At 40.6% G+C, this 27,763-nt stretch overlaps 1 protein-coding gene across 3 annotated transcripts in view; it reads right to left on the bottom strand.

The window, feature by feature from the left end:
* The window catches only part of CHST9 (carbohydrate sulfotransferase 9), a 285,080-nt gene that overhangs the window by 22,362 nt on the left and 234,955 nt on the right, over nt 1-27,763 (bottom strand). For 2 of the 3 annotated variants that reach the window (XM_043889202.1, XM_043889203.1), the window contains one exon: nt 5,457-5,494. In XM_043889202.1, coding sequence (XP_043745137.1) covers nt 5,457-5,494 — 38 coding nt within the window. Of the gene's footprint in view, nt 1-5,456; nt 5,495-27,763 lie in introns of those variants that run through there. The other variant, XM_043889204.1, reaches the window with a different exon arrangement.

The following is a 27,763-nucleotide window of genomic DNA, read 5'->3' as shown; positions in this document are numbered from 1 at the left end:
AGCAACTTAAAAAAAAAATACCAAAGGGGCAGAAAAATAACAGGAACACGGAAGAAGGAAAGATTACTCTTAGCTCTGAGATGAGGAAAGCTTCATGGAAAAGGTGATACTGGTATGAGGTGCTGGAATATGAGTAAATGTTGTACCTGCAAAGAAAAGGGTGGGTATATTGGAACAATTTTAAATAGGACACGTTAGCCTGGCAGATCAGTCCATGGAGCTGAGAAAAGCTGGACATGACTGAAGCAACCTAGGACACACGCATGCACATGAGCTTTATACACAGGAGAAGAATGGGAAGTAAGTCTAGGGAGGCAAGGGGCATGCTCTCCAAAGCAGATCACAGGGCCTTGGATAGGATTTTATCCTATAGCTGACAGGTGAGTGGGTTCCATCTTGGCTTTTTATTGGAATCACATGTTGAGTTTTAAGTTGTAGATGTCTGATTGATATCATATCAATAACATGTATGGATCCTAGAGCAGGAGGATGAATGGAAGCCCATGCACTGTATGTCTAAATATTCAGAAGTTTTAAAGTAAGTGATACTCAAGACTCTGCCTTAGTTTTTATCCAGGGTCTGCAGTCTGTCCCAAAAGATCACCTGGGCCTGGAGGCTAAAGAAGCCCTTTCTTCCTGAGGGTTACCCTTCCACAGGGGTCTGAGTGGTCCTTGGTCCAATGGACCTTCAGGAGGAGAGCGGGACAGAAACTGGACTCAGCTGGGGACTCCTAGGCAGCGTCTGGATCTGTTGCCACCGAGGACAGGATGACTCAGGAAACTTCGTTAGGTTCTGGGAAGGGCAAGTTCTGTCACCTCATACCTCACTTTTCTGACCTGGGAGTGTCAGGAAGCTCTAAGTACCACCCAGAACTATACCGCCCACTGCACCCACCTCCCAGGCAGAGGGGAGGACGGAAGTACCGTTATGGGAGGATCGCTGTCTGCCTATACATCCTCCCACTTCTGGGGGGTTGAGGGTGGGGCGGCTACCTGGAAACCGAACCAGCCTTTCTGTTTCTCTGGTTTCAAAGGACACAGGGTAGATATTGTTATACTGAGTGAAGCAAGTGAAACAGAGAAAGACAAACATCATATGATATTATTTATATGTGGAATCTAAAAAATGGTACAAATGAACTTATTTACAAAACCAGAAACAGAGTCTCAGATGTAGACAACAAACTTATGGTTGCCAGGCGGGTAAGGGGAGGGAAGGGATAAATTAGGAGATTGGGATTGCCACATACACTCTACTATGTATAAAATAGATAACTAATAGGACCTATTGTAGCACAGGGAACTTGACTCAATACTCTGTAATGACATATATGGGAAAAAAAATCTAAAAAAGAGGGATATATGTATACCTAGAGCTGATTCACTTTGCTGTACAGCAGAACTAACACAACATTGTAAATCAATAATTTAAAAAAAATTGTAAATCAACTATACTTCAATAGAAGTAGGAATCTGCCTGCAATGCAGGAGACCCAGGTTTGATTCCTGGGTCGGGTTTCATTCCTGGGTTGGGTTTAATCTCTGGGAGAAGGGAATGGCAACCCACTCCAGTATTCCTGCTGGGAGAATTCCATGGACAGAGGAGCCTGGGAAGCTATAGTCCATGGGGTCGCAAGAGTTGGACAGGACTGGGAAACAAAGCACAACATAAAAACAAAGTATTCATTCGCCACTGGTTCTAATGATCTACTATCCAAAAGGCACAAACAGAAAGTATTCCATTTATTACAGGTTTCAACTGCCTACTATATAAGAAGGCAATTTTTAAATCTTAAGTCAAAAGGCTTTATGTATTCCCATTCTGGTACTGACCATTTTCTACTTTGATTTGGAAGGTATTCTGGGTAGTATTTTAAGGTATTATCTTTAATCTACCATAGTCGAAATTATGGGGAAATCTACAGATTTCATCTCTACAAGGCACATTTTTCAGAGAGGAAATCATGGCCGTACTGAACTGCCAAAGGGACAGCTGAAAAAAAAAAAAAGGGTCATGCATTCATCTTATTCTGCCAAGCGGTTCACTGCTCATTTTTGTCCTCTTCTCGTAAACAAGCTGCGTTAACAAGTTACTTGAAAAAAGCATACTAATTTCCCCAGTGAATTACACAGGAACGAATCCAGCGTTCCCTCCAGAGAACTCAAATAGTTGTTTGTTCTCTGAGCTCAGGTGTGGTAAAATAGCCATGGGCTAAAAATGCATGCTGGATATTAGCCAGCAGGCGAGAACTTCCCCTCTGCTCCAGTCTGGATTTCTCACGTTGGTGTGCAGCTTGGAGATTGCTTAATGGGGAAAAAAAACAAAAACAAAACCAACAACAGGACTTGATTTTCAATTTCAATTTAATTACACAATCTATAGTGCCTAGTGGGGAAGGATTTCGGGGCAAGATTAACGCGCACCAGTGTTCCATTTTACATTCCTTTCTGATAAAGAACTCTATTGATTAGCCAGAGTGAGTATATAGACATGTTTTATAAGAGTCAAATTCTTTGGGTTTCAGAAGGGGAGTGTGGACGAAGAAGGACAAACTTCCAGTTATAAAGCAAATAAGTCTTGGGGCTGTAATGGACAGCACAGTGATTATAGTCAATCCTATCATATTGTGTGTTTGAAAGTTGCTAAGAGAGTAAACTCTGGGAGTTGCTGATGGACAGGGAAGCCTGGCGTGCTGCAGTCCACGGGGTCGCAAAGAGTCGGACGCGACTGAGCGACTGAACTGAACCAAAGACAGTAAACCTTAAAAGTCATCACAAGAAAAAAAAATGTTTTGTAACTTTGGATAGTGACAGATGGGAACTAGACTTACTATGGAGATCACTTCAGAGAATAAACAAATATGGAATCATTATGTTTTGTATATACTATACAGACAAATATATGTAATCAGTATATTGCTAATATACTAATTATAACTAATATATATAACTAATATAATGTTATATGTCAATTATACCTCAATTTAAAAATAATTAAAAAGGAAGTGACTTCATTTTACCCCAAGAATACTGGAGTGGGTAGCCTATCCCTTCTCCAGTGGATCTTCCCAACCCAGGAATGGAACCAGGGTCTCCTGCGTTGCAGGCAGATTCTTTAACAGCTGAGCTACCAGGTAAGTCCAACTAATATAATATACCTAACTAATATAATGTTATATGTCAATTATATCTCAATTTAAAAATAATTAAAAAAGAAGTGACTTCATTTTGTGGCTCTTTGACAGACTTTAGATAAATTAGAGGTATAAGATGGCTTTTATAAGAGGTATAAGATAAATTAGAGGTATAAGAGGTATAAGGCCTTCCTTGATAGCTCAGTTGGTAAAGAATCTGCCCACAATGCAGGAGGCCCTGGTTCAGTTGCTAGGTTGGGAAGACCCCCTGGAGAAGGGAAAGGCTATCCACTCCAGTATTCTGGCCTGGAGAATTCCATGGACTATATAGTCCATGGGGTCACAAAGAGCCGGACACGACCCAGCGACTTTCTTTTCAAGATGCCTTTTAGAATTATATTCCCAATACATTCTTTTTTGTTGTTTATTTTGCTCTTTTTTAAAAAAAAAACAAACTATTTTTAATTGGAGGATAATTGCTTTACAATGTTATGTTGGTTTCTGCCATACAACAACGTGAATCAGCCATAAGTACACATACAACCCCTCTCTCATGAGCCTCCTTCCCACCTCTGACTCCACCCCTCTATATCGTCACAGAGCACTCCTGGTGTATTCTTGAGAGGGGGGAGCACCTCCCTATGTGCAAGAAGAAAGAACAGAAATTCCATTGTAGAATCAGAAATACCAGTTGGCAGACACTGACTGAACAATACAACTATCTGTCCTGAAAATGACTATATAACTAATACACTCAAGACCCTTACCTCTAAAGACTAAAGAATTTCATTCTTTTACTGGAACCGGGAGACATGATGCTTTTATCTGGCACCAAATCCATGTTTAAGATTATGAGTAAATATTTGGTGTTCTGTTTTAATGTCTGCATACTCTATTAGTTTAGCCAAGGGTACAAAAGAAAGAAAACACAGGAAATGAAAATCTACCCCTGAGAAGTAGTCTTAATATATTTATTGGCCAACTGTTTTACCTTGTTAATAAAGAAAACAGTTCTCTTTATAAGGAAAAATGTTCCCTCTGTGACTTAAATAAACAAAATGGTAACAATGAACTTTACAGGTTCACTGTTGCTCAACCTCACCAAGCCACTTGAGTATATACAAACAGTTGAAATACGATGCTAAAGAGACTAAGCCCAATGGGCAAATAAATATTTGAAATGACTGACTTTAACATTACATGGGGATGGCATTTTCAAGTTTTTAAGATGGCTGCGACTGAGTCAGTATTTACAGTTCTATTCCAAAGCAAAATGGTACCCGATAAGCATTAAATTTTGCCTACTGAATTTGCAATATAGGATGTCAGTCAAATGAAAGGACAATTTTTAAAGTGGTGAATTACAGGGCATCTGGCACAGATTAGGTAGAGCTAGAACTTAATTTGGTTGGAATGACAATGGGAACCAGAATTGGAATTTATTTTGAAGTCCATTAGGAGGAGGCGTTGAAAACTGTACCCTTGACTGGTAGAAATGTAGATGAACCATTCTTCCCCTTGACAAGGATGGGGTGTAATTTATGCCAGAGGAGAACAACAACAACAAGACTTGGAGATGTGTGTCTATGAATGAAAGCTGGGCATATTTTGCCACAGGCCAGTGTCTGCGTCCCCTGGGTCTAGTGGCAGCATCGGGAAACACTACAGCCAGATTGGCCCATGGAAGGAGGGTGAGGTGGGGCAAGGCTGGTCAAACTTGGTTGGAATCTATGGCTGCATGTCTTAAACCCCTTAAGCTGTTGTACAGAATGACTCCATCTCCTGGTAAATATAAAAAATTAATTAAAAAAAGACTGGATAAGAAAACAGTGAGGCAGGCAGGAAGGCACTGGCTACATGTGGGTAGAAATCAGAGACCAGATAGAAAACCAACTTGTATGTTTCCACGGCTAAGGCTTTAGCTCTTAACTGTTGGGGAGGGAACGACTGGATGAATTAGAACTTGGGAAAATCACAGAGGACAGTTACCTTAGTTAAGGGAGAAGTAGATAAAAGTATCTCTTTGCAGCCATGATAAAATCAATGCAGAGGTCATGACATGCTCTGAGGGCTGCTTACATCAGAGCTGGCAGAGCCCATCCTTGGGAAAGATGGTGTGGAGGGGAGGAATGAGGTAGGGGAGACAGGAAAGTGCACAATCACCCATATATGATCAATTTATTTGTTCTCAGAACCAGTAAGATGTGTATCGCTCATACCCAATAACTAGCAATGCCTCTTTTTAAAAATATTTACAAATAATTAATTATTAACATTTGAAACAAAATTCTACATCTTAGTTTATGAGAAGTGAGGAAATACCTGGTTGGTGATATGTTCCTGGATTTTTTCTCTAGTCACTGAAAAAGAAAGCAAAAAGAAAGTCAGCATTAGTACAGGTCTTGCTCTTCTCACTCAAAATTCCAAACAGCATTTGTGGGCTCTCTGAGCAAGGATCTGTATCACAGTAGAAAGAGTTATGCAGAGTACATCATGAGAAACGCTGGGCTGGAAGAAGCACAAGCTGGAATCAAGATTGCCGGGAGAAATATCAATAACCTCAGATATGCAGATGACACCACCCTTATGGCAGAGAGTGAAGAAGAACTAAAAAGCCTCTTGATGAAGGTAAAAGAGGAGAGTAAAAAAGTTGGCTTAAAGCTCAACATTCAGAAAACTAAGATCATGGCATCTGGTCCCATCACTTCATGGCAAATAGATGGGGAGACACTGGAAACAGTGTCAGACTAGTTTTTTGGGCTCCAAAATCACTGCAGATGGTGATTGCAACCATGAAATTAAAAGACGCTTACTCCCTGGAAGGAAAGTTATGACCAACCTAGATAGCATATTAAAAAACAGAGACATTACTTTGCCAACAAAGGTCTGTCTGGTCAAGGTTATGGTTTTTCCAGTGGTCATGTATGGATGTGAGAGTTGGACTGTGAAGAAAGCTGAGTGCCGAAAATTGATGCTTTTGAAACTATGGTGTTGGAGAAGACTCTTGAGAGTCCCTTGGACTGCAAGGAGATCCAACTAGTCCATCCTAAAGGAGATCAGTCCTGGGTATTCATTGGAAGGACTGATGCTGAAGCTGAAACTCCAATACTTTGGCCACCTCATGCGAAGAGCTGACTCACTGGAAAAGACCCTGATGCTGGGAGGGATTGGGGGCAGGAGGAGAAGGGGACGACAGAGGATGAGATGGCTGGATAGTATCACCGACTTGATGGGCATGAGTTTGGGTAAACTCTGGGAGTTGGTGATGGACAGGGAGGCCTGGTGTGCTGTGATTCATGGGGTCGCAAAGAGTCAGACACGACTGAGCGACTAAACTGAACTGAACTGAGAAACAGTTATGATCACTTCAATAATTGGAATAAAAAAAAAAGTCAAAACCGAAATTAACTACATTAGGCAAAGATAACAGAAAACAGGGTGGAAATACATACCAGAGGATGTATAAACTTTGGAACAGAAATGGTAAAGAGATGAAAGAACTAAAGAAAAATTTGAACCACAGCCATTTGAAGGTCTCCGAACAATGACTACCTGTTCAAGCATAATATTAACACTGAACTCAGGGAATCTTGAGGACCAGAAGAGGAGATTTAAAGTGACAGATGGCAGAAGTGCTACTTTTCCCTGACTTATGAAGATGATAAAGACCTTCTTAGGTTTTGGTACTGCCGGAGACTAAGTATAAACCAATAATTCTATAAATGGTATCTTAGGACAGAAATGTATCAGAGTAACGTAGCACATGAAAAGCAACAAAGGGGTATAAATAATGAAGACTCTAAAATAATAAACCTCAAATACTGCAAAAATACCCTAAGAATGATCAATATCATGTGTCTTAAATATAAGAAAAAAAATCCTTAGGAATAATCAGTAACCAACAAACCACCAGGAAAGAGAGTAAAGAAGACATCTGTGGCTCTGCAGTTATTATGTGCTTGTGAGTATCTTGGTGTGATACCTAAGTTTATTAAATGTGTCCTTTTAAAATTTTAATTATGATGATTGTGTAGTGACATGCGTTTGTAAAAAAGAATACAGACAGTTTCCCTGTACCCTTTACCCACGTTTCCCCACCGGTAACATTTGGATGATCTACATAGTACAATAATATCTGAACCAGGATGCTGACACTGACATAGTTGAGATACAGAACCTTTCCATTACCACAGGGTCCCTCATGTTGCTCTTTCATAATCACACCCATTGCCTTCCCACCCCTATCCTCTTCTTGCTGCTTCTGCTGCTAAGTCACTTTAGTCGTGTCTGACTCTGTGCGACCCCATAGACGGCAGCCCATCAGGCTCCCCCATCCCTGGGATTCTCCAGGCAAGAACGCTGGAGTGGATTGCCATTTCCTTCTCCAAAGCATGAAAGTGAAAAGTGAAAGTGAAGTCGCTCAGTCGTGTCTAACTCTTAGCGACCCCATGGACCGCAGCCCACCAGGCTCCTCTGTCCATGGGATTTTCCAGGCAAGAGTACTGGAGTGGGATGCAATTGCCTTCTCCGACCCTCTTCTTAGCTCCTGGCAATCTCTAATCTGTTCTCCATTGCTGTCAAGAATGCTGTATAAATGGAAACACGCATTTAAAAACCTTTTGGGATAGGATTTTCTCACTCAGCATTGTTCTCTGTAGAGTCATGTGCATTCCTGTGCATTCTTTTTTTCCCCAGTATTTCATTTAATTGGAGTATAATCGCTTTACAATGTTATGTTAGTTTCTGCTGTACAATGAAGTGAATCAGCTGTGTGTATACGTCCACCCCCCCTCTCTCGGACCTCCCTCCATTACCTTTTTATTGCTGAGTGAGGATGCACCAAAGTCTGTTCAACCATTCACCAGATGAAGGACATCTGGCTCGTTTCTAGCTATGGTGAATAAAGCTGCTATCAACTTTTGTGGACAGGTTATGTGAACATAAGTCTTAATTTCTCTGGAATGAATGTCCAGGAGTGCAATTGCTGAGTTGTGTGGTAGTTGCCTGTTTAGTTGTTGAGGAAACTGTCAAACTGTTTTCAAAAAATGACATAATGAATACATGGTATTTACCGGTGAACTTTGTTGTTCAGTCAGTCATGTCTGACTCTTTGCGACCCTGTGGACTGCAGCATGCCAGGCTTCGTGGTATTTACCAGTCAACTGAGCAACCAGTAATAAGTATATCAGGGAATTTTACTAAGCGCTCACTCAGTACCAGGTCAGGTGATATATAGGATACTCTAGATGAATAAGCAGCCCAGAAAATGGAATGGCCCTTTTAAAAGTGGGCTCTTCCTTATGAAAATTTAAAAGTCTTCTTATTTTGTTGATTGTTTACTTTACTGTATAGAAGTGCTTTTAGTTTGGTGCTTTTATTGGTGAGCTTTTGGTGTCATGTTCAAGAAGTCATTGCCAAAATTGATATAAAGAAGTTTTTGCCTATCTTTCCCTCTACTTTTAGCTTTTATATTTAAGTCTCTAATCTTTCTTGAATTATTAATAATTTTTTTGTATGGGGTAAGAAAAGGATCAAATTTCATGGTTTGGCATGTGAATGTCCAGTTTTCTCCATTATTGAAGAGACTATTAATAGCATCATTTCCTCACTGTGTATTCTTGGCAGCTTTGCCAAACGTCAGTTGACCATATATGTATGGGTTTTTCTGGACTCTTTATTGTGTTCCATCAGTCTATATATCTGTTTTTATGCCAGTGCCACATTGTTTTGATTACTGTAGCATTATAACATATTTTGAAATCAGGACGTGTGAGGCTTCCACCTTTGTTCTTCTTGCTCAGAATTGCATTGGCTATTCAGAGTCTTTTGTGGTTCTACACAAATTCTAGAATTTTTTTTTTCCTGTAAAAAATGTCATTGAGAATTTGATAAGGATTACATGGATATGTAGATAATTGGGGGCAGTATAAACATCTAAACAAAAGTAATTCTTTCCAATCATAAATATGAAATCTTTCCATTTATTTGTGTGTGCTTTAATTTCTTTCACCTGTGTTTCATAATTTTCAATGTATAAGTCACCTCCTTAAGTTTTTTCCTCAAGTAATTTGATTTTTATCCTATTGTAAATGGGATTGTTTTCTTAATTTCCTTTTCAGGTAGTTTGTTGGTAATGTATAGGAAGGCAACTTCTGCACAGCAAAGACTGATTGCTCCAATCAAGAAAATGAAAAACAAAGAAATAAAAGAAAAGAGTAGGCTCTTCAATCCAGCCACTGTCACAAAATACCAGGGCCAATTTTGGAGTTTCTAGATAATAATTACCAATTTTCTTCATTTTTAATGGTACTACCCAACTGGACACTCTTGATATGTATCAGTATTTAGATGTCTTTTGTCAGATAATATGTAGAGTGTATAAAGAAGAGTGTTAAATGGTTTTGGGTGGGGGCGGGGGAAACCTGCCTTTTGAATTGGCTCACCAGTGTGGACAACAAGAAGACAGGGAAGAACATTCAGGAAAGAGAGAGCATTTTGGGTCCAAAGCAGGGAAGGGAAGTCAGAGTGGCCAGAGTGAAATAAGGGAGAGGTGGGGTGGTGTGAGATGAGGCTGGACAGACAGGCAAGAAACACAGCAAGAAAGCTCATGTAGACAACTGTGGGGAGATTGATGACTTTCCTTAAAGTAGTGGGAAGTCAGTTATGAAGGGGCTGTAGCCCGGGGTGTGAGTAGGGCCAGTGGAATGCCTTGGTCAGCTGTGCATTTTCAGAGGACCACTCAGGGCTGGTTGCTACCTGGAGAATAGGCCAGAGGTGACGTCAGGGGCGGCAGCAGCACCAGGAAATCTTAGTTTTGTTTCCTTTGGAACAAACTGAAATCTGAAGGAATTCCAGTGAAAAGTAAGAGGCCAAACAATCAAATAATCATAAACTAATCACAAAGTCCCCTGGACTCTAGAAGATGGAGTAGATGGTAACCTGACATCTAATTTACAGCTCTGTCATTTACTAGATTTAGGGCCAGTGACTCAATGTTCTGGTCTTGTCTGGTCATCTATAACAAAGAGTTACTAGTGTTTACCCCTCACCAGATTTGTGAGGATTAAATAAGTATGAATTTTGCATGCAAAGGATAAGAGAAAGACATTCCGGGGAGTTGGGACAGAAAGAATACCTCAGAGGCAAGTAGAGAGTGTATCTTGGTGAATCATGAGACATTCTGAAAATCTGAAAGTCAGCCCTGTCAAACTGGAGAGACAACAGTAAGGGCAAAGGACCAGAGGTCAAAAGGACCAGAAATTCACATAAGACCAAAGTGACTGGAGGGTAGAAAGGGAAAGGAAATGACTCAAGCACATTATATCTATTGTGTGCTTTATTTCTAATCTAATGGCACTGCTGATCTGACAGGCTCTTTCAAATGTTCAGGTTTCAGTTTAATATCAAGACCTCACACCAGTCAAAAGGCCATCACTGAAAAAAATCTACAAACAATAAATGTTGGAGAGGGTGTGGAAAAAAGGAACCCTCTTGCACTGTTGTTGGGAATGTAAATTGATTCAGCCAAAATGGGGAACAGTAAGGAGGTTCCTTAAAAAACTAAAAATAGAGCTACCATATGACCCAGTAATCCCACTCCTGGGCATAAACCCTGAGGAAAGTATAATTCAAAAAGACACATGCACTTCTATGTTCACTGTATCATTATTTACAGTAGTCAGGACATGGAAGCAACCTAGACGACCATCAACAGATGAAGGGATAAGGAATTTGCGGTATATGTACACAATGGAATATTACTCAGCCATAAAAAGGAACAAAATTAAGTCATTTGTAGAGCTGTGGATGGACCTAGAGACTGTCACACAGAGTGAAGTAAGTTAGAAAGAGAAAAAACAAGAATCATATATTAACACATATATGTGGGATCTAGAAAAATAGTACAGTTCCAGGGCAAGAATGGAGACACAGATGTAGAGAATAGATATGTGGACACAGGGGGCAAGGCGGAGGGTGGGATGAATTGTGAGGTTAGATTTGACATATATACACTACCATGTATAAAACAGATAACTAGTGGGAAGCTGCTATATAGCCCAGGGGAGCTCAGCTCAGTGCTCTGTGATGACCTAGATGGGTGGGATTGAGGGGTGGTGGGAGGGAGGTGAGAGAGGGGATATATGTATATATATGGCTGATTCATTTCATTCATAGCAGAAACTAACACAACATGTAAAGCAACTATACTCCAATAAAAAAAAAAGATCTTAGGGGCTCTTCTCTGGTCGGCCCATCTCCTCTGATGATTCTTGATATCAGCCCATTGTTTATTTCTTTCCCAGCATTTATCACAACTTGCAATTATTTTGTCATTTGTATGTGTGTTGCTTCTTTGCACATCTCCTACACTATAAGCATCCTGTGGTCAGGGACCCTGCCTATCTTGGCTTATTTCTTTTTTGTCTTGCTATTTTACGATTTGAGACTATACCACACAATCCTTACTTTGTGAGTAAAAATTCTGGTAATAACATTTTATTTACAAGATGAGACCTTTTATCAAGAAACCATGTTTAAAAATAGAGCAAGAAAAAGTAATAACAATTTTTATGAGGGGGCTGGTTTTATTACAAGTTTAAGAGCACTAAAAAAAGGTTTATTTTCTACATTTTATAGCAGTGGTTACTAACATTGAAAGAATGTGGGTCCCTTTAAAATATGACAATTGCTTACATTTTGTTATTTATTAAAATTCTTTTATGTACATGTGTGCTAAGTTGCGTCAGTAGTGTCCGACACTTTGTGACCCCCATGGACTATAGCCCACCTGGCTCTTCTGTCCATGGGATTCTCCAGGCAAGAATACTGGAGTGGGTAGCCATGCCCTCCTCCAGGGGATCTCAATCCAGGAATGGAACCCAAGTCTCTTATGTCTCCTGCCCTGGCAGGTGAGTTCTTTACCACTAGCGCCACCTGAGAAGCCCCAATGTTTTATGAAGTGTCTATAAATTCAACACTGCCTAAAAATGAGTCTGTACCTTTTAAGAAAGATCTATTTTCTTCCTGTGTTTTATTTTATTTTTTAGATTAATTTTTATTGGAGTCTAGTTGATCCATCTTATTTACTGCTGTATCAAGGGCCCAGTGCTGGAACACTCAAGGTATTCAATGCAAATTTACAGAATGATTGACAGTATTTTCAGTCAAGGCTGGTTTGTATCAGTTCCCACATTTTAAGGGCAGCTGTTCCTGGTTCTAGCTCTCTAGTGAAAGGAAAGGTTCAGGGGTTAAAACTCATTATATGAACCATATGAGTGCCTGAAGTTGACTACTAATAAACTCTGGCCCATACCAAACACTTGGTTTTGTGATAGCCACCATTTTTGTCTTAGTTCCCAGTTGATTTTCCAAGGATTTTAAAGTATCCTAGTAATAGTGATTATGTCTAATCTTCCTTTTCCCCTCCTTTTTTTAGATAACATTTACAGTAGCCTAAGGGCTTCCCAGATGGTGCTAGTGGTAAAGAATCTGCCTGCCAATGCAGAAGCCGCAAGAAATGAGGGTTTGATCCCTGGGTCCGGAAGATCCCCTGGAGGAGGGCATGGCTCCCCACTCTAGTATTCTTGCCTGGAGAATCCCATGGACAGAGGAGCCTGGTGGGCCACAGTCCAGGGGGTCACAAAGAGTCAGATACACCTGAGCGACTGAGGACATAGTAGCTTAGTTTTGTATTCCTAACATGAAAGTGAAAGTCACTCAGTCCTGTCTGACTCTTTGCGACCCCATGGACTGTAATCCATGGAATTCTCCAGGCTAGAATACTGGAGTGGGTAGCCATTCCCTTCTCCAGGGGATCTTCCCAACCCATGGATAGAACCCAGGTATCCTGCATTGCAGGAGGATTCTTTCCCAGCTCAGTTACCAGGAAAGCTATAAGTGTTCAAGATTGTGGGAACTGAAGTAAAGGACAGAGTTAATTCTAGATAACTTATAACGCCAGGTTTTATACTTTTCCTGAAGGCTAACAATATTTTAATTGTCTCTTTAGTTTGAATTTACCCAAATTTCCACCATTCTCTTTCACTAAGCTGCTATTTACCAAAATAACGTTTCTCAGCATGGCTACCCAGAAGACTCAGGCTTCTCTTTAATTGCATTGTGGAATCAGGGGCTTTGAGGAGGGTGGCAACCCCAGGGCAGACTTGACCCAAAGGCCCCAATTACAGGCAGGAACCCAAGACACAAACCTGGGCTGTGTGTCTTGGGATGTCAATACAGACAGGCTGGATGTAAGTTTCCCAAGCAAAAAGTAACAGTGAGTCCAGGATTCAGGGCTTCTATGCAAATACAGAAGAGGCAGGTGATGGTAGGTGACGTAAAAGGCAGGCAACATATCCATGTTTTGGAGAGACTTAGGGACCAGGTCATGAACAACTCAGGCAACAAGGTAGGAGCCACACTGGGGACCAAGGGATAAGGCAAGGGCTGATTCAGAAGGCAACAGAGTAAGGTTCCAGTTACCAAGGTCAGAAAGTCAGTTGAGGATCATGGGAACTAGAGCCAGATAGACCATTTATGTGAGATACAGCTATTTAAATATGAGAAAAATGATACCTTGAGCTATTAAAACTCTAATAAATTAAAATATATAATTATATCATTATTTTGTGACTGTAGTGGTTATGATTACAGTTCATGATAATTTTTTCTCTTGCTCACAGATAGTCTTAGCCTGGTGGAGATGTAAATGTTCTCTGACCAAGACAAGAAAAAAGGAGGGAATCCCACTTAAGGAAAACCGAAGTCATTCCCCAGATATTCAAATCGTATTTGAGAGAGAGGAATGGAATTCAGGGGATAAATTGTAACCGCATAAGCCTTTGCTAATAAAAGATTAAGAAGTATGTGGTTTAGCATCTTTTAATTATTTTTTCTAGCATCTTGAATATACAATGTTTGAAATCTCTGGTTGGATCAACATTATTTTGCTCAGAGGTTTGTGGACTTTGCATACTGATTCTTTCCTGTTTCCAAGTACATTTGCTTTTAGGCTATTTTTATTCACTTTAAAGGAATTTTAATAACTTTCTGTTGACAGCATGGACAGCTGGTCTTGAGAATTAAAGAAAATTCACTTGCTGACTGAGGAAGGAAGTGACATCAATGAGCTTCTAAAGTCAGCCCAGAGGGGGAAATTGGCTTGTGAGAGAGTAGCCTTGCATGGCACTGTATTTATCGAGCGATGCCTTGAGATGCAAATTGGTGTATCAATCAAACCTATGGTGCCTACCTCCAACCAACTGAGTGCAAAGCGAAGGAACACTGCCTCGAAACACTGAGGAGGAAAAGGATGAGGGATATGGGAACCTAGGGGCGAAGTGAGTTATGGGAACTCACAATCCCCTCTCTGGGCGGATGCTTCACTCACTGTGAAGCCTCAGTTTCTTTGACTAGAAAATGAGTTTGATGTAAGCTGTTGGTTGAAGTCAGTCCATTTCTGTGACAGATGGCTAATGAGATCGTGTACTAATATATACAGTAGATACATTATCTCACCACTTTGTCCCAAAGAGTGTTATCAATTGCTTTTTATCCCTCACTAAGAGCAACCAAGAAAGAGAAATCTTTAAGTGTCATTTGTAGCTACTCAGTTTCCCTTATGGTTCAGCTGGTAAAGAATCTGCCTGCAATGTGGGAGACCTGGGTTTGATCCCTGGGTGGGGAATATCCCCTGGAGAAGGAAACGGCTACCCACTTTAGTATTCTGGCCTGGAGAATTCCATGGACTGTATGGTCCATAGGGTTGCAAAGAGTCGGACACGACTGAGCAACTTTGTAGCTACTACCTTCCTTCCTTGATATTTTTAAAATTGGCATTGTGTATTCTACTGCAGAAAAAGACACCAAATCTGGACTTTAAAGACTAATGACAATGGTAATAGCAATTATCATTGTCGTCATAATGAATGATTTAATTCTTTACCCTTGTTAGAGACCTGCCCTCTGGAGCTGCAGTATCCATTTTTCAAAGGTCACTGCGGTGCAAGCGGAGTGTGTGTGTGTGCGTGTGTGTGTGTGTGTGTGTGAGGGTTGCGTCATGTGAGTGTATAGGTATGTGTATATACACACACACATCTGTGCAAAAGACAGGCAGAAAAGTACCTTAATACATTTTATGGTTATGAACTGAAAAAATCTGCTGATTATTTCTTAGCTCAGTTTATAAAGTGCTTGAGTGCTGGTTCAATAAGAGTTAAATAATTTGAGTTTGAATTAGCAATCTAAAGTCAATGGGAATTTTATTCATCCCAAGAAATAGATGTATTAAGGCTGCCTTCTTTTCCTTGTCTATGGGCCTATTTGGGGTATTCAACTAAATTTTCAAATTTTATGAGCATAAATAGGTAACTTGAACCATTCAAAAAATATTGGTTAAGTAGAGAAAAGAAAGAATGGGCTCTCAATAGCCATAGTCTTCAGGCTAAAGGATTTTCAGATTATTCTCAAGCAAAACTCACTCATCTAATCCTACAGCAATATTTTAATGAGCATCTACTATGGAAATGATGCTTGGTGTTCCAGAAGTATAGAAGAAAAGTAGAGAAAGCAAGATGATCACTCCACAAAATGACAGCAAGTAATCATAGAGCTATAAAGGATTTATTAGTAAATTGTATAGGTAGTCAGATCAAAAGGTATTTAAATCTTGTATAGTAGTAATGGCAATGGATTCACTTTCAGACTTTCCTAGTCTTGGTTTTGCTACTATCAAGCTGTATAGTGAAACTGAAAGTCACTCAGTTGTGTCCGACTTCTTTGTGACGCCATGGGCTGTATAGTCCATGGAATTCTCCAGGCCAGAATACTGGAGTGGGTAGCCTTTCCTTCTCCAGGAGATATTCCCAACCCAAGGATTGAACCCAGGTCTCCCGCATTGCAGGCAGATTCTTTACCAGCTGAGCCACAAGGGAAGCCCATCAAGCTGTGTAAGTTTTAAGTAAGTTTTAAGTTTAGTCGCTCAGTTGTGTCCGACTCTTTGCAACCCCATGGATTATAGGCTACCAGGTTCCTCCGTCCATGGGATTTTCCAGGCAAGAATACTGAAGTGGGTTGCCACTTCCTTCTCCAGAGGATCTTCCTGATCCAGGGATCGAACGCAGGTCTCCCACATTGTAGGCAGACACTTTACTGTCTGAGCCACCGGGAAGTCAAGCTGTATGGCATTTAGCAAATAACTTCACTCCTGTAATCCTTGCTTTTTCTTCAGAACAATAATCACAGTGTTGCAAGTATTGATGGTCTCTAAATTTGTCTATAGTTACTTAAATTCTTTGACCTTAAAAAGAATGAGGGAGATTGAAAATTCCCATAGAATTGGCACAAATAGAAGACGGCTCAAGAGGGAGGGGTTATATGTGTACTTATAGCTGATTCATATTGTTGAACAGCAGAACCTAACACAATATTGTAAAGCAATTATTTTCCAATTAAAAAAATTAAAGGATCAGCTATTAAAGTCAAAAATAAAAAAGAAAAGAGGTCATGTTTGGTGGAGGAACCTGAGGAGGCTTCATAGAGGAGACAGCATTTGATCTGGGTAGTTCTATTAATAAAAATAGATTGGAGGAAAGGTTTTTCACCTGAAAGGAAAATCACAAGCAAAAGCACAGAACCAGGAAATGCATGGGGTGTGGACAGGGGTAGTGAATAGGGCTTTTTGACTTCAGTGAAGTCTGTATATTAGCAAGTAGTCAGAAGCAAGGCAAAATGTGTGTGATGGATCAATATCAAGGAGGGTCCTAAAAACTTCAGGAGAAATTTGACCTTTATTTGGTAAGAGACCCCTAAAAGATTTTTGAGCCAGAGAGTGCTCGAAACTGTTTGAAGAAGATGAATCTAACAATGCCATCACTTGAGGATGGGAGACACTGGTAAGGAGACGGCATGCTAAGTCATTTCAGTTGTGTCTAACTCTTTGCGACCCTATGTCCATGGGATTCTCTAGGCAAGAATGCTGGAGTGGGTTGCCATGCCCTCCTCCAGAGGATCTTCCCAACCCAGGGATTGAACCCGTGTCTCCTGTGTCTCCTGCACTGCAGGCAGATTCTTTACTGCTGAGCCACCAGGGCATAATGTGGGTGAATGTGAGACACTCTGTGTGAATAGAATGGACTTCCTTCCACTGGGGGCTGGGAAGCAGGGCAGTGGAAAGAAAAGAACTAAAGATGATCAAGATCTTGAGCTTGGGTGCTTGGGAGAAAATGCTCTTAATGCAAAGGTGGAAACAAGGAAATAGGGAATTGTGGTGTGGAGAAGACTCTTGAGAGTCCCTTGGACTGCAAGGAGATCCAACCAGTCCATCCTAAAGGAGATCAGTCCTGGGTGTTCATTGGAAGGGCTGATGTTGAAGCTGAAGCTCCAATACTTTGGCCATCTGATGCGAAGAGCTGACTCATTTGAAAAGACTGTGATGCTGGGAAAGATTGAGGGCAGGAGGAGAAGGGGATGACAGAGGATGAGATGGTTGGATGGCACCACTGACTCAATGGACATGGGTTTGGGTGTATTCCGGGAGTTGGTGATGGACAGGGAGGCCTGGAGTGCTGTGGTTCATGGGGTCACAAAGAGTCGGATACAACTGAGTGACTGAACTGAAAACTGAAAGAAGCAAATTTGGTAAGTAATGGTGGAGGTGGGATGATTAGCTCAGTTTGACCTTTGTTAGGTTTAACCTGGAGGAGGCAGTAAGTGAGATCAGGAAAGAGGTCAGTTACCAGGCAATCTTCCACAGAGAGATGCCAGGAGAAGCTACTGGATGCAAGGCTCTTTAAAATTTACACAGAGATATAATGGCCAAATTAGAACTTTGGGAAACAGTTGTGTTTTACTTATATTTGATGATGCTTCCTTAAGTAATGGAATGCAAATTTTACATCATCTGTGCTGTGCATAAGAGATGCTGTCTCTGAGCTAACCCAAAACTTAGTATCAGGAACTAGCAAGTTCCAGGTTCAGATTTAGAGCTTAAGTCCTCACTGGTTCTGGATTTGAGTCAAAGGCTTTGATTCTGACGCCAATTCTGATGTGTTTCTCCTTTAACACAACAAACAACGACCTGAATTCTCCACAGATACTGACTAGTAGGGCTTCCCAGGTGGTGCTAGTGGTAAAAAACCCACCTGCCAATGCAGGAAATGTAAGAGATGTCGGCTTGATCCCTGGGTTGGAAAGATCCCTTGGAGGAGGGCATGGCAACCCACTCCTGTATTCTTGCCTGGAGAATCCCATGGACAGAAGGCCTGGGAGGCTACAGTTCATAGAGTTGCAAAGAGTTGGACACGACTGAAGCGAATTGGCATAGGTGTACACACTGACTGGCTAGTTCACAAATTTAACTCAATTCTGACATTACCTCCCTGGAGATAGAGTCAGATTCTGCAGGTTAAGGACTCAGTCCCAGATGCCTGTATCCACACAGCAGTCCCACGACACACACGTGGGGGTGCACACACACACACATACACACACACCCCACTTCAGATGCCAGCTGCAAGTCTGGCTTGTCCATTGAGCTTCTGACCTGCCAGCTGTAGATCAGAGATCCTCACAACCCCTCCCTGAAGTCTGATCAATTTTGTCAGAGTGGGGCTCAAAACTCAAAGAAACAGCGTACTTACTAGATCACTGGTTTGTTACGGAAGGATATAACTTGTGTGTGCTCAGTTGCTCAGTCTTTTTGGCCCCATGAACTGTAGCCCGCCAGGCTCCTCTGTCCAAAGGATTTCCCAGGCAAGAGTAGTGGAATGGGTTGTCATTTCCCACTCCAGGGGATCTTTCCCATGCAGGGATTAAACCTGCATCTCCTGCACTGATAGGCAGATTCTTTATCACTGTGCCACCTGGGAAACCTTGATATAACTCAGGAACAGCCAATGGAAGAGATGTACAGGGCGAGGTATGTGGAAGGGGCACGGACCCTCTCTGGGCGTGCCATTCTCCCTGCACTTCCACTCCTTCTCCAACCAGGAAGCTCTCTGAACTGCATCCCTTTGGGCTTTTCTGGGGGTTTCAGCACATAGGCATGATTGATTATATCACTGGCCATTAGTGATTATACTCAATCTCCAGGCCTTCTCCACTCCCTAGAGTTCAGATGTGGGACTGAAAGTTCCACCCTCTCATCACGTGGTTGGTTCTCCTGGCAACCAGCCTCCACCCTTAGAGTTCAGTTCAGTCGCTCAGTCCTGTCTGCCCTTTTCCGACCCCATGGACGCCAGGCCTCCCTGTCCATCATCAACTCCCGGAGTTTACTCAAACTCATGTCCATTGAGTCGGTGATGTCATCCAACCATCTCATCCTCTGTCATCCCCTTCTCTTCCCACCTTCAATCTTTCCCAGCATCAGGGCTTTTTCAAATGAGTCAGCTCTTCGCATCAGGTGGCCAAAGTATTGAAGCTTTAGCTTCAACATCAGTCCTTCCAATGAACATTCAGGACTGATCTCCTTTAGGATGGACTGGTTGGATCTCCTTGCAGTCCAAGGGACTCTCAAGAGTCTTCTCCAAAACCATAGTTCAAAAGCATCAATTCTTCGGCACTCAGCTTTCTTTATAGTTCAACTCTCACATCCATACATGACTACTGGAAAAACTATAGCCTTGACTAGACGGACCTTGGCGGGGGCGGGGGGGGGGTGTCCAAAAATCACCTCATTAAGATAATAAAAGACACCTTTATCACTCTCATCATTTAGGAAATTCCAAGGGTTTCTGTGCCAGAAAGTAGGCACAAAGACTAAATACATCTATTTCTATTATATATCACAGCATCAATAAGGCAAATTGTAAGTTCTAGGAAAAGAAAGTCAGGATTATTCCCTTTTTAATAAACTGATACTTATGAGAGTTTGGGATTTTTCTAAGGACACCAAACTTAGTGATGGTCAAGAGTGAGGCCTAGCAGTCAGAATTTCTGGGCTTGATTCTCAATTTCTCTACTTTCTGTATAGTAGTTGGCCTTGGGCAAAAAACAACCTCTTTGAGTTTGCTCATCTATAAAATAAGGATAACATATTAAATAATCATTTTTGGTAATTCAATGAGTTAATATAAAGGGCTTAGCACAGTACCTGGTATCTGTCATGACTTACATCACAGGAGACTCCAGCTAAGGATAATAAAACCTGATTGTTTAAAGCCCAGATGGAAGCTGTTTTTGAATGTGGTTAAGAAGCGAAACAAGAATTTTCAAGAGAGCCAAGTATCCTATTCTGGAATAACCAAGGAGTATGGGAGAAAACTGGGGTTAATAAGTATTTTCAGTGTCAAAAAAACAGATGAAAGAAAAATTTAGTCAAATTTAAATGATTAACAAGTAGTCAAACATCTAAGAGTTTCAACTTGGCCAATGAAAATGCTTGCAATCCTATTTTCACCTTAAGGCATAATTGCATAGGCAGATATCCAAGTCCTGCCCTTGGCCTCCAGTCCTCAGCCTGCCACGTGGAGGCACAGGACAAAGAAGCCTGCAGCCTTCCCCCAGGTCTGGGTGGAGGGGCCAGCTGACACAAGGACTTCCCTGGAGACTGAGGGGTGGGGGTGGGGGGTTGGTGCTCCTAGTGAACCAATTCTGGTTCTCCAGCGATACCTGCTTTGAGAAGAAGAATGTGCACAATTTCCTAGGTATCTTTTGCCACTTCTTAGGGTGAACTATGATTGGCACCTGACAAAGACTCGCTCCTTGATTAGACTTTAATAAGGTTCCTCTGACCTTGACCTGTGTCTTCTGCCAGCCTTCCCCAGTCTTAGCAATAATCCTACTAAGAGTAAGAGTCCCCCTAAACCTTGATCTGTGATCAAGTTCCTCACCTGTACCTTTGAGCAAGTCCTTGGCTGGCCTCTAGCTAGAATCCTGTTCGGTTGGTTTAGCAAGAATCCTCCTACCCTTAAGGTCTCCTCTTAGTAATTTTCCATCTGTTGACCCCACACTCTGCTCACTGGCTGTAAGTCCCTGCTTGTCTTTTGAGCCCATCTCTCTCCTCTCTTACATACCTTTATCGCAACAGTCCTGAATAGAGTCTTCCTTGCCGTCTTAACAAGTGTCAGAAATATTTTTTTCTTCAATACACTTAACATTTTATCATTAAATTCATTCTTTTCCTTTATATCCATCTTGCTTGTCCAAAAATGACTTTTTATTAATTTCTTGTTAAGTTTGCAGATCCTGTATGCTAATTGTAATTATTGCTGGTGGTATCTTAAAGCCTTAGTATACAATCAGGGAAACTGTAAATCACACAGTCCATCAATGCCAGACCCTGGACTTCACAATGTCATTTACAGTAGGATCCATAATCTTATCAAAAGTAAGGTCCCCTCCTGCTACCTTTGAAAGTGGTAAGAAATATGAGCTTAGGTTTCAAAAATCAAACATAGATGTTTGAAATGGGGTTCCTTTTTTCTTTCAGATTCAAGCATCATTTTTTTTTTTTAAACACTGAATTGGGATAGCTGATTTTTTAACGGTAATTTTTAGAGTGTTAGAGACTACAGACCTTTTGTGATTTAGATGAATTATAAGACTACAGACAGTATATATGAATGTTTTTCGATTACCTTTTCTATACATCAACACTTAACCAGTCTAGGCTGGAACTAGTTGAAGGGATTGTTAATAGGCTGTAATAGTTAGTCTATCTCCCAGCTCTTGGTACAAGATATAAACATACCTCCAGAGAGGCTGCTGGGATAGAGCAGATTACAGTTCTGCGGAGAGAAAAAGTGAATCTGTGCCTTTGTCAGCGGCCCCTCTGTGTGATCGGTGGGTGATGTCGTGGCAGGGGGATGGCCTGTGGTTCAGGCAGCAGAGACCACACGTAAACAGGCAGCTCTTGGTGGCTCACGTGACATCATTTTCCCAGGATCAATCTACTAGACATGATCCTGTATCACCTCCATAGGAGGGGGTAGACTTGTGATGTTTATGTTTTTATTTAGTCTCCTTTGCATTTTGGTATTTTTTGGCATTTTAGGGAATTTTGTCATGTTTATTTATACATTTCAGAGGTTCTAAGTATATTCTAATCACACTTCCACACCCAGGGTAGGGAAGAAGGGAGTAAGAGGGAGTGGGGAGGGTAGCAGGTTATCATAGGGAGGTGTCATAAATTCAATTCGGTGGTGAGAATTTTTTAACACCCAGGAAAAAGTAGAAATAAAAAAGGTAAACACAATCTATGCTTGTATCAGAGCCAGTTCTTCTTTACTCAGATATTTATTTCACACCATTAAAATCAACTAGGGGGAAATCATTGGATAGTCATTTAAATTATAATTGATTCCCAGCTTCTTGCCTTTTGTAAAAAAGGATTTGGGGGGCTTTAAAGCTCACCACTTTTTCACTTAGCAGGAAAATACGTTGCTTATTCTGTTCTACAATGGTGACAGAATAATTTTCTTTTGTTTTGTAATTTTTCCTTTCTATTTGGAAAATAGATATGTCTGATTGAATTTGGTTGGTCCCATAAAAGTAGTAATTTAAGTAAGTAACTTAAACTCATGAATCCCTAAGCCATTTTATACACTAATTGTCATAGAATTTTTTATTTTAAAATCTCCCATTCTTTTTTTTTTTTTTTCTGGAAAGAACAGCATAAACTTCAGAGTTTTATGGTAAAAGCAAATCATACTCATTCTTGTAGAATGAGAGTGCTATACTGAATGCTTGCATCACTGTAATTCTTCTTACATTTAAACATGCCCAAGTGGCTTAAGTAAGAATTTAAGATGCCAATTTCTCTCTCTCACTGCCTTGCCCATTCCATCCTTCACTGTTAACCAAGTTAAGGTCAATACTATTTTGGTAGTTTGAATCACCAATCACAATCTTATACAATTAGAAAATTCTTTCTCCTTGACTTGGATTAAATTCACTACTTGTGAAATTTTTTTTCTTATGTTAGACAATATTTACACAAAAACATGATGATGATTCTTGGCTCCAAGAGCTGAATTAGGTTATATTTCTTTTGTAATAGCCCTGCCATTGGGAAGGGTCCATTTCATTATTTATCTTTATGGTTAATATTCCAAGAACAAGAAGCATCACAAAGAAATTATAAGCCTGACACTCAGCAGATTTACTATCAGTAGTAACAGTGGCATTATAATCTTGAAACTACTGAAAGTATACTGTAGGAAAAAGAAAATAAGTAAGTATATTCTTAGGAACTCAAGTTTTCAGTGTAATTTTCAGAGAAGGGACAAAGGAAGAGGGATTCTAAATCTGAGTTGAAAATACATGAAGCCATCGTTTAGGAAAAACAAGCATCCTTAGCAGCTTGTTTAACACCCAGGCCTTAGTTTCTATGTTCCAGTCCTCATTAAAAGGAACCGGGGCTCCTTGGAGGAGCTGATTTCAGGGTTGGGGCAGGGGAAAGATAGCTTTTTGCTAGCAATTAGAAGAAGTACGCAAAACAAATAAAAAAGTGAAAGTGGCTCAGTTGTGACCGACTCTTTGCGACTGTATAATCCATGGAATTCTCCAGGCCAGAACACTGAACCTTCTCCAGGGGATCTTTCCAATCCAGGGATCGAACCCAGGTCTCCCACATTGCAGGCAGATTCTTTACCAGCTAACCCACAAGGGAAGCTCAAAACAAATGAGGTCATACCAAAAAAGACTTAGGAACTAGCTGAAACAGTGTTTCACTGTCCACATTAGGAAAAATGCACACCAAAAAGAAGAATGAATAGAACCGACTGTAATAGACGCATGGGTAAAAATCAATGAGTTTATAGCTGTCCTCCAGCCTAAGGAAAAGGGAGAGAAAGTGAAAAAAGGGAAAGTTTCTTTATTAAATAATGTCATCGAATAAATGTGGAAGAAGTGACAGAATTAAGAAAAGATGTTTAAAATTCCCAGTGTCATAACTGATTCAGGCAGGAATTGTCAATAGATTCTCAAGAAGAATATTACTGCCATGAAAATATTATTCCATGGATCTTTCAGTAACTGAGAAGGAAAAATGTACTTTTAAAATAGAGAAATCTGCTGTCTGTACTTTTAACAAAGTGATTAAACTTGGCATCACTAATAGTGAGAAAAGTGACGACACAGTACGAAATAGAAAACTTCCCTCTGAGGTATCAATGCCCAAACTGTCGATCTGGTTTGGACTAACTGCCAGTTTACTAGGAAAGGAAAAATTTAAACTATGCTATGAAAAATTCTCAGAATGCAGGCCATCCTAGAGACAACTGACCTGGAATCCTGAACAACTCATACATAGTTGGGGTTAAAAAAGAAGAAGGCAATTGAATTTAGTGCTAAGCATGGCACAGGAAAGATCTGAAAAATTAATTTTATTGACCAGTGGTGAGTAAGAGTAGTTTCTTTCTTTTTCTTTTGGCTGCACTGGGTCTTAGTTGTGGCACGGGGACTTAGCTGCTCCATGGCAGGTGGGATTTTAGTTCCCAGACCAGGGATTAAACCTGTGACCTCTGCACTAGAATGGGAATTCTCAACCACTGGACCACCTGGGAAATCCCAAGGATAATTTCTGAAGAATGGTGGGAGCTGAGGCCAAATGTCAGTGACTTTGGAAGTGAGAAAATGAAAACGGGAAGGATGGGCTCCACAGACAAGAAATTTGAATGAAAATGAAAGTCATAAGATTGAGTCAGTGCAGAAATATTAATGGAACCAAAAGGACTTAAAAACAGCTTTGTCTGAGACCCAGGAACTGGCTGTGAAGAAGAGGTTGGACATATTGGAGACAGTAGAGGAAAATTTGAGCAACAGGTCCTGGGTCGGCAAATGGGCAATACACCCATCCAAGGCATAGACTTGGCCTTGACCTGGAGGATGAATGCACATCCTCTGATACTGAAGGAAGGGAGTATGGAGGGTGTACACTGAGTCTGCAGGGAAAGTGAGAAGTTGAGAGAGTGCATGCCTGTGGCTTCCTTTTCCTCTGAAAATCTGAAGTGAGGCAGTCTGCAAAAAAATGAGGAGAGTGAGAATTTAAAGATGGCGGGGAAGGGTTAGAATCATCATGAGTGGGAATCGGGACACTGGGACACTGGGTGATGTACAGACCTTCCTCGTGTTGGAGAACATGATTTCCAAGTGACACTCATCAGCATCCCTGTGGAATGTTCTCCATCTCTCTAGCAGGTGACGTGAAAATAGACTGTGCAAGGACAACACGTTTCTGAAGAAGGGGAGATCTGAGGATGAATGTGAAGGCTCAGGATAGTTTATGAACGAAGGAGGCTGAAGAAAGAAAGAAAAAAAAACTGCAGAGAATGGCAGCAAAACGGCAGAGATATCTACGAGGTCAAAGAACAGTTAGGTGGGCAAGGAGTGCCCGAGATAATAATCGCAAGATGAAGTCAGAGATCCTTGTTTCTGATTTTTGAAGCAGAGCAGTTACAGGTCAAGATCAAAGTTGTAGCCATGGGAACTGATGACTGAAGCTGAGCAGAGATTTAGCTCATGGTTGCAACGAAGTGTCCCCAGAACCGCAGAATGTAAGAGTTACATGAGCGGGGCCTTTATTCCAATTTCCACCAGAAGAACTTTGAAAGCACTTTTGTCAGTGAAGGATCCAATTCTGGTTTACTGCCACTTTAAAAAGTTTGCTTTACTCACCTGTGGCTGATACATGCAAAAACCGCCAAAATGTTGTAAAAGTAATTATCCTCCAATTGAAATAAATAAATTAATTTTTAAAAGTTTGCTTTACTCAAATTTTAATTGTTTTCCTTAATTTATTTCTATCCAAGTAAGAGAACTGGGAAAGAGTCAACAATGAAGCATGAATTCCCCTTATAGGGTTTATTCTAAAGAAATCCTCAGGGCAATATATGAAACTGGGTCAGCTTGTGGGCTCCAGGCTGGACAGGAATGAACTTGAGAACAACTTAGAACCTCAGACAGAACTGGCAAAAGAAGTTCTGGTAAAACCTTTCAGTGGGACTCTTAGATAGCCAATCAAAAATGATGAAATGGATATAGTTAGTGAACTAGGAATATATCTAATGAAAAAGTGGGTTACAAAACAGTATTTATATCATGAACCTATTCTGTGAAAATGTACATGTTTAATGAAAGACATTATGAATCCCTGAATGATGGACTCAGGATTCTATTTTCTTTCTGTTTCTCTGTACATTCTAATTTTCTATAATGAGTTGCATTTCTTGTATAACAAAGAAGTTTGAATTTCAAACACACAGCAAATGAAACATAAGAAGTCTATAACATGACTATGTTAAAAACTTTATCGTCTTATTCACAATGGTTATACTTATAACAATGGTTACTGTGAAAAATGCAGATGATCCACATGAAAGAAGTAAACAAACAATTACTTGTGATCCTACCACTTGTAGATAAGACCCATTAACTCTGTGGTGCACCATTCCAGATATTTTAAGTTTTTCAAACATGGTATCATATAACACATAAGTTTTGAAATCTTTTTTGTTCACTTATGTAACGTAAGTAATCTTTGCCTGATCTTAAATATTCTCAGTCTACACACTTTCAAATGGTTATGCATATTTTTTTAAAATGCCAAAGTTTCTTTAACCCCTCAAAGTTATTTTACTGTTTTTTTGGGGTGGGGAGGGAACCCTATAAAATGCAACCCTGTGGGGGGTGCTCATAGGAATACACCTTTGAGCACATCATGGCAACCCACTCCAGTGCTCTTGCCTGGAGAATCCCAGGGACGGGGGAGCCTGGTGGGCTGCCGTCTATGGGGTCGCACAGAGTCAGACACGACTGAAGTGACTTAGCAGCAGCAGCAGCAGCATGACTCTTCCCAAGCACACATTCATGGAAGTGGAATTGACAGATTATAGAGTTATGTCTGATATTAAGACTCTTCCTATGAGCCAATTTCCCAGCACTTCTGTCAACTCTAAATTTAAAAAAAAATGATAACAATTTTTTAGGAAACATGTTATTTATGCAATCCAATTGTTTTGACTTCATTTCATTTTTTACTAGAGAGGATGAACATTTTTATATGCTTAAAGGGCACTAATATGACTTCTTCTACTCATTTCTCTGGCTCTCTTTTCTAATAGAGCTTTTCTCTTATTAATATTAAATTTTGCCTATCACAGATTTTGTGGCTGTTTTTCCTAATTTGTCATTTTCCTCTACTTGTTAAGGCAATAAAAGGATAAGGTAGTGATTGCACTGGAAGGTATTCAGGGAGCTCTTCCAACATCCTGGTACCACTGCAGGCACATCACACGCATTGTCCACATTCGGACTGAGACGACACTGTGCAGATGATGCAGACTGGGGCTTACAGAAGTTAATGTGACTAAGATCACAGAGCTAGGAAGTGGTGAGAACAACCTCCGGAGCTCTGTAGCCACCATCATTCCTTCCCTGACATCTGCCCTCAGTGTCATGCCTGGAAAGACAGACCTCTGTGGAGCTATTAAAAGTAATAAAGTCTATCCTTGTTGCTGATCTGTTTTTTTTTTTTCATTTATTTTTATTAGTTGGAGGCTAATTACTTTACAATATTGTAGTGGTTTTTGTCATACATTGACATGAGTCAGCCATGGAGTTACAAGGATATACTGTACAGCAAAGGGAATTATAGCCATTATCTTGTAATAACTTTTAATAGAGTATAACCT

The sequence above is a fragment of the Cervus elaphus genome, chromosome 27 (genome assembly GCF_910594005.1).
Source record: "Cervus elaphus chromosome 27, mCerEla1.1, whole genome shotgun sequence".
In the NCBI taxonomy this organism is placed as follows: Eukaryota; Metazoa; Chordata; class Mammalia; order Artiodactyla; family Cervidae; genus Cervus; species Cervus elaphus.
The sequence above is the reverse complement of the archived record's forward strand: the minus strand, read 5'-3'. Positions and strand labels throughout refer to the sequence as shown.